At 43.4% G+C, this 7,686-nt stretch overlaps 1 protein-coding gene and 1 non-coding gene across 2 annotated transcripts; both read left to right on the top strand.

Moving 5' to 3' along the window:
- Positions 1-913: 913 nt before the first annotated feature.
- LOC127904179 (NADH dehydrogenase [ubiquinone] iron-sulfur protein 3) lies at positions 914-3,783 on the top strand. Its single transcript, XM_052446365.1, has one exon. The coding sequence runs from the start codon at positions 2,214-2,216 to the stop codon at positions 2,784-2,786; it is 573 nt and encodes a 190-aa protein (XP_052302325.1). The 5' UTR covers positions 914-2,213; the 3' UTR covers positions 2,787-3,783.
- Positions 3,783-3,856, top strand: TRNAW-CCA (transfer RNA tryptophan (anticodon CCA)). Its single transcript has one exon. It is a non-coding gene; the product is annotated as a tRNA-Trp (tRNA).
- The last annotated feature ends 3,830 nt before the right edge of the window (positions 3,857-7,686 follow it).

The following is a 7,686-nucleotide window of genomic DNA, read 5'->3' as shown; positions in this document are numbered from 1 at the left end:
CTTTCTTTCTGTCCTTAACCGACTCAAAAGGATACGGGAAAGCCTAGGAATGGCTGAACTTAACCCAATCTTCGCAAGAAGAGGCAATGTCAATTGTATCTGTGCTCCATTAGGCTGGATTCTCTTGCCTTGCCTTACTAGCAAATGTATCTAGCCTTTGTAGGTACATAAACAAAGAACGAAAGAAGGAAAGCACCATGTGCAGATCTCTCTTTAGATGCCAAAGCCTACAACTTTCTTATCTTACCCTAATCGAATAGCTTGTTGAACTTCAGGAAAGGATTTCTCCTCAAAGATGGTTGATTCCAAGGGCGGGGAAGGTGTGCTCGCTGGAAAGGCGCGCTGCAAGCGCAACCTTAGCTTTGTTTGCTTTTCGGTATTGCTTTCTTAGCCGTGCTGTGTTCTCTTTCTTGCTGAGTTCTTTCTAGAACTGTGCTAATAAAGCACAGGGCTTCTTTTTTCTATTAAGATTTTGAATCAAAAACTTTCCTCCCTAAGCTAATGATGAAAGTCATTCTCATTCTGCTTGAAGATGGGGGATTTTTATATATTTAAAGCGAATAGTGCTTGCAAAGGAAGTAAGTGAGTTCCAGGCTGTCATTCGTCCAACCAAAAAAATCTTCCTGTTCCGCATGTTCCTCCTCCGAAAAGGCCTGGCTTCAATTGACATTACCTTTCCTTGCTTTTTACCTTTTGTATTCGGAACCGACAATCGGAAGAACAATAGGAACAGGTCTCTTGTCACTCTCCCCTCGCGCCACTAGTATTGAATGGTCCACTGTTAACTTGTTAACTAAAGGCATAAGCAACTGGATCCCATCGCTCCCTTCGGTGAAAGAAGCCTATTGTCGCACAATCGACCTCTAATGCATGATAATAGTCTAACTTTTAAGGCTTCTTATAAGCCTTATACTGTTACAATAATAAGTGCTAAACCTTTCTTCAGACTTATATAATCTTAGGTTTCTCACCGAACGAGGTCCCCTTCCAGCTCTGATTGACCACTTCCAGTATAGGGCTTGTTTTCCTTCGCTACCATTCCTGGCTAAGCGAGGCTTAACCGAAGGAGAAGACATGGCTTCGCCACTTTTGACTCGTTAGGGAAGCTTTCTCCCCGGCAAGCAAGTCTCCCCTTGAAGGGTAAGACCTCTCAATGATAGCCCCTTCAACACAAGCTTAATTCCCTTTCTATGCCCATGGATGTGTACAGAAAAGATGAGTTTTTGAACGATAGCAGGTACCTTTAGCAGAAGTAGACCGGCACGAACCAAGCAAGAAGGAATGAAGTCAGGGAAAACCCTTTCTTTTCACCAAGCAAGGAGCTAACTCGCAAAGTAGGTATCCTCTGAAGTGGAATAAGTAGGTGCTGCTCGAAGAGGAAAGAAAGAGAAGTTGTTATGCCGATTGTAGGACGAGATCGAGAACGACGGATCGAGACACCTATCTAAAAGCGGGGAATGGTTTCTTCCGGCCTCGTGCCATCTCATAGACAGGAACCAAGGGGCCAGAGATAGCTATCCAGCAATGGACAGTCTCTTTCCGAAATTAGCTTACTTCTAGTGATTCTTACATGGGGGCTACATCCTTTTATCATTATAAAAATAAGAAAGTTCGATCCATTAGGTTCTTCGATTTGTCTTATACCTTTGGCACCCTTGGTTAAAAGGGGCAGATAAATAGTTTAGGCGAAATAGAATCAAGTCTCCTTACTAGGTGAAGCTACAACAGATAAATTAGAGGAAATCCATTCCATTCAAAAGAAGGGGAGCAAGACGGGCACTTGGTTGCCACCTTATTCGATTTGCCTGGAAAGGCTTTTCCATTTCTTTCCCAGCTGGATAACCTGAATATGAGTTACCCATATGCCCACCTGTTCTTTAAGTGCCTTCCTCTCATCTGCCTGTAACGAGAGCGTAAGCCGCAATTGAAGTTCGTACTTATTTAATTTAGGACGAGAAAGACATATTACTAGCTTTTGACCTAGAAGCTGACAGATGGATTGGCCTTGCCTACTTCAATGACAATGCCTGGTAAACATGTAGAAAAGACAGTTTAGAAGGCCTTTAGGGGCGTCATCCAACTCGAAATCTCGTAAGAGAAGAAAAAGACGCCCAAAAGTCCCATGTCTTTCTTGGTTGGACCAAGCGATTTCCGACATCTTCATTTTTAGAGCAAGAAGCGGAACTACAAGAAAGCTTTCTTTATCTTTATTTATGGATAACCAATCTTTTTTCAAATATAGTTGGGAGACTCTCCCCAAGAAATGGGTCAAAAAAATGGAAAGATCGGAACATGGTAATAGATCTGATACCAATTCGGATTACCTATTTCAATTGTTGTGCTTTCTTAAATTTCATACCTATACAAGGGTTCAAGTTTTGATCGATATTTGCGGAGTTGATTATCCCTCTCGAAAACGAAGATTTGAAGTGGTCTATAATTTACTTAGTACTCGGTATAACTCACGCATTCGTGTACAAACCAGTGCAGACGAAGTAACACGAATATTTCCGGTAGTCAGTCTATTTCCATCAGCCGGCCGGTGGGAGCGAGAAGTTTGGGATATGTTTGGTGTTTCTTTCATCAATCATCCGGATCTACGCCGTATATTAACAGATTATGGTTTCGAGGGTCATCCATTACGAAAAGACCTTCCTCTGAGTGGATATGTGGAAGTACGCTATGATGATCCAGAGAAACGTGTAGTTTTTGAACCCATTGAGATGACCCAAGAATTTCGCTATTTCGATTTTGCTAGTCCTTGGGAACAGCGTAGCGACGGATAATTCAGAATCTGAATAGGTCCAGTCCAGTGTCGGACAAATCAATAGGAAATGCTATTTGCTTTGTAAGAATTAACTTCACTTCATTGAAAGAGTTTCACGGGAGTCTGATATCATTGATAAATTGGAAGAAGTGTTATCGAACGATTTCCTGCAATTATTCCCAGTATGGAATGAGTAAAGAATCAAGCTACAAGTCTCGATCTATACAAAAGGGTTTTTGTCTTTTTTTTTTTGTTTCATTGATAGCAGAAGAGCCTTACTCTATAGGGGCGCTAGCGCTTTACTAATAGAATATCAAGTAAAGGGGCCTGAAAAACGTAAGATAAGAGGCTGCTACTCTAGGCTCGCTTCGCTTCTTCGACGCTCCGCCCCTTAGACTAAAGCGCTAACGCGCCTTATATTTTCTAGTAAAGCAACCTTTCGCACTAGGCGCTCACGTTTTTTGTCTGGGTGGAAGCTGGCGGTATTTTCCATTAAGTAAGCTTGCCGCATACACAGAATTGGGATCTCTCTTGCATGCAACTATTTCTAGCGGGAATGGGCGGAACCGAGCGGGCTGATTATTTCTAAATTAAATAACCCTTTTTTTTTCTCATATCTCATATAAGTAAGCGTTGGTTGGTAGGAGCGGCGGGATGATGATGAGTATATAAACAAAAAAGACCAAAAAGAAGAAATGGCAAGAGACATTTTATTTCGATAGAGGAAATAACCATGTGGAAAACAGGGCAGGTATTCTCTACAATGACACCCGTAGACCAATTGAAAGGGATGTAGCGCAGCTTGGCCCTTGTTTTGGGTACAAAATGTCACGGGTTCCAATCCCGTCATCCCTACCCTTCTCCTCTGGGCAGTAACGAGGAATCCATTAAGATCAATTCAAATTGGACATAAAAAATCTTTTATTTAATGAGACTATATGCATACAAATTTTGGGTAAGTAAGAAAATCATCCTTTTTTCTGTACAGTCGTATCTACTGTGATGTGATAAGAAAACACTCTTAGTTCAGTTCGGTAGAACGTGGGTCTCCAAAACCCGATGTCGTAGGTTCAAATCCTACAGAGCGTGATTCCGAATCAGCAGACCCCATTACCGAGATATGACAACTCTTTTTTAAAGAAATAGTAAAAAAAATGAATCCATTTTCTATTTTGGAAGAACAACGACCAACTAACACTTTTACTTTAACTTATGATTCAAAAACATTAATTGCACATAATATATCGAATGAGAAGAAAAGGAAAGAAGAAAGAACTGAAGCTGACAGATCGAGATTGGAGTGAAACAAGAAAAAAGAAGCGTACCAGGGCCCGCGGTAAGGCATGAATCAATGCAAGTGGACAGGCAGCAGCCATCCAGCTTTAAAGAAAAGAAAGACAGAGGCATTATGAAGGCAACTACCTGGTAACACCTCTCTACCAAGGAGCCTGACGGCCTATGGTCACGCATGAATAAATACGAAGAGGAGCTACTTCAGGGCTCTCGGACTCATTCTACCAAATGAGCTAGACCATGTTAGAATCAATGAAAAGAGATAGGCCATGGCATTACAGCGGCGGACCAATCTCCAAAGGGTCGAGTTAGTAAACTACCTTTCACCATCAAGAAGTAGAAAGACCTTAGGCAATCGATCTCTTCTTCTCATTTCTTTCTAGTAAAGTCTAGTCGGCGAGATTTCTTCACGAGAAGCCCTCCGCCCTACCTTTGATTAGAAGAAATAGGAAGAGCGATGGAAGAGATCTTCGAACTGATTGATATGCAAGTCAACAGTCCGGGTTCTATCAGCCGTACCAAGAGCTAAGCAAGCCAAGAGGAGGACCGGACCAAGCAAGCCCACTCGGGGCAGTAGCAGACTCAATAGGCGATCGCAGAGTTCTTTCTATTAGAGGCGAGAGCATCTTACTCTCTTTCTTTCTACTGATGAAAGGTAGGGCCTAATCTAGACTTAGGGCTTCCATTAGGAGATTGCATACCTTTGGGATTATGAAAGGCAAGTCTTCTGGCAGGAGCTCTACTCCAGATCCCGGTCGACTAAGTCAATTCCCAAATGCACTGACTTCTTCTACCAAATGAGCTTCTTGCCCGTCACTTTGATTCAAACTCGATAGCCGAAGTCGTTGCTTGACGCTGCCAGATCGATCCTTCCTTGAATGGAAACAGGTACCTGAGCACGGGACGGGCCTTTAACTGGTGACCGATCAGTCAATTCTTTCTATGTCTAGTATCATGAAATGCAGTTTCCATGAAAGGTAAAAGCAAGGCCAAAGGAAAGGGGTCGAAGAGAAGTTCGACCATGACATAAGAAGAGGGACAAGACTTGTAAGAGAAGACTTGGCTGCTAAGTCGAGGAAGACAGAACAGAGGAAAGGATATTGTGCGGCTCTATCTTTCTACTTCTATGAAAGGCAAGTGTTCAGGGACTCTGGGCTAAGATAAGAGACCCAGGGATCAAAGACGAGATCTATCCTAAAGAGAAAGAAGAAGAAAAGAGGACTCTCGAAGCCAAGTAGTAAGATCCCGGCCGAACTAGTAGAAGAAAGAATGCCTCAACAATCGATTGAAAGACGTCAGGCGCCTTTCATAGCAATCCATAGAACGAGCTATGGAAAGAAAGAATTCAATTCCCATCCCTTCACTTCAAAGCGGGAGCCATACTCCCGACCTCTCTCCACTACCAAAGAGAAGAGAAGACAAAGAACGAAGCCGGATCATCTCTTCCTTCTGGCTCCATCTATGGCTTATGGATCTTGGGGATGGTTTCCAATGGGCAACCCTGGAAGCGAAGAGACTTAGAGGAGAAGGCTTACTTGTCAAAGGCAGGCTTAGAGGCTCATTCAAAGTTGCAAGCTGATCCACTTCCTTTATCAATTACGGGGGAGCCGTCCTAGGCCCTAAAGCGAACCTATACCTTTCACTAAGTCCCTCTCTCTCTGCAAATCCCATTCCTATGGTCGACATTCCTATCCCTCAGCTCTAGGTGACAAGGAGCGTAATATCCTAACTATACTCCCTTTCATCCTGACGGCCTATGGTCGATGACCCCGCTCGAACTCGACGGAAGTCTCTTTTGTTATGACTGATTCTGCCAACCAAATGAGCTAAAATCATGATTCAATCAATCTAGTCCCAAAATTCCCTTATCTTATCGAATGAGCCTCTAACCCAGGCTTTCCATCCCTTACAACTACCTTCCTCTAAGGCATCAGCCATTACCGTCACTATAATCTAATAGGAGGCTCCCTACTCATTCCAAGAAAAGAAGCCAAAAAGAACAGAAAGAAGTCTACGAGCGCCTATCTCTTCTCTTATCCACGCATACCGGTCTTTCTCCGGCTGCTCCAGGTAGTGCTCTTGGCTACTGCTTGCTTGGGACATTCTCTACTTACGGCTCTCAGCGGCACCCTCATTCTATCATAGATCGTAACAACCAGGCCCAGAAAGGTTGAAAACAAGAAATCGAAAGACTTAGATGAGAGCCTCGTGACCTCCTCTGAGTGCTATTCCCATCGTCAATTCTCTCATTCATTCACACGAAGGACTAACCTCTCCCTGACGATCTGTAATGTACCGCTAACCCTCATTCTATTAAAGTAACCTTTAATCCTCTCCTTTCCTTAAGAAGACCATCCTTAGAACACGGGACTCGTGAGACAAGAAGACAGATCTTTCATAGCAATTTATTAAGAGCGCTTGGGCAGCTGGATCGAAGGGCAAGCGGAAGGTAGAACTTATACTTTGATGACAAGAAATGGAAAGAAGGATGCAATCGCGAATCTCTTTCTAAGAACCGGGGCCCTTACTCATCCAGCACTCGAAGATATCTAAATAGAAAGGGATGCTCTCGCCTAATAGAAGCCCTAGCGCCTACTTCCTTGATTACAATTACAAGAAAGGAAGATAAGGCATCAGTGCAATGGAGAAGAAGCCTTTCCAAGATTAGAAGGAAGTGTAGCTATCCAAAAGAGCGTCGGAAGCTATACAGTCCTCGTCTATTGTGGTATGAAGCGTCTGCCTACCGTCACTATAGATAGGGATAGGATAGACAAAAGATGAACGAGACCTGGATATATCTGTCTCAGCGCTTCCATGTAAGATCCTTAGCGAAAGCACCTATAGATCTGCACACCGTCCAAACTGCCTTTTGGGAATAGTTCATGCCGTGTGTGGATCGAACTCCAAGCAAGGGCGGTAAGGCGCTGTGGTCAATCTTCAGATATGGAGTAGGTACCGAACCGGAGTCAGAGTCAGCTGCGACATTTCATTCAGTCAGCTTGGCTTTTTCTATAGTTTGCCTTTTTGTTTTGTCTACCTTCTTTAGTCAATGTCGCATTGGTCCATTCCGCTTAGCAGGCGTCTATGTTCATCGACTAGCATTCCGTTAGATTGACTTAGGCTTAGAACTCTGGCTCTACAAGAAAGGGTGGCTATCCACTCCTCGATGAGGGTGACAATAACAACACTTGAATATAACCTCTCTTCAATTGATTTAAGAAAGCTAATTAGCCAGAACTAGATTTAAACTATAAGCTACCCCCCCAGGAAGGGATCCAAAAAGACTCATACGCTTGATGAACAGACAAACCCTCTCTCAGACGGACGGACCATAATTTGGGATTCCCATAAGACAGGGACTAATCCAAATCTGTTGCCTCACTCTTTGTTGTTGCATCAAGCAGATCATTGCTAGTGGTGCCATAATACTTTTTCTTGCCTATGGGCTTTACACTAATCTAGTTGTGTCAGACGGGTAATCGAAGAGGTGAAGCAATTCTGATTCGATAGGTTTGAGAAGCGACGAAGTATGGGCGTAGATCAGTTTAGAGAGTTAAGGCGGCAAAGTCAAGAACCCCAGGGAAATCCGCCGATTGGTCATCTTAAGCTTCTTGTTTGATCGGGGA

The sequence above is a fragment of the Populus trichocarpa genome, chromosome 13, assembly GCF_000002775.5.
Source record: "Populus trichocarpa isolate Nisqually-1 chromosome 13, P.trichocarpa_v4.1, whole genome shotgun sequence".
NCBI classification, from domain to species: Eukaryota; Viridiplantae; Streptophyta; class Magnoliopsida; order Malpighiales; family Salicaceae; genus Populus; species Populus trichocarpa.
This window is presented reverse-complemented; position numbering and strand designations above follow the sequence as displayed.

Bases quoted from the DNA above. Each gene is read 5' to 3' on its own strand.
- LOC127904179 (XM_052446365.1), top strand. From the start codon at position 2,214: ATGGATAACCAATCTTTTTTCAAATATAGTTGGGAGACTCTCCCCAAG.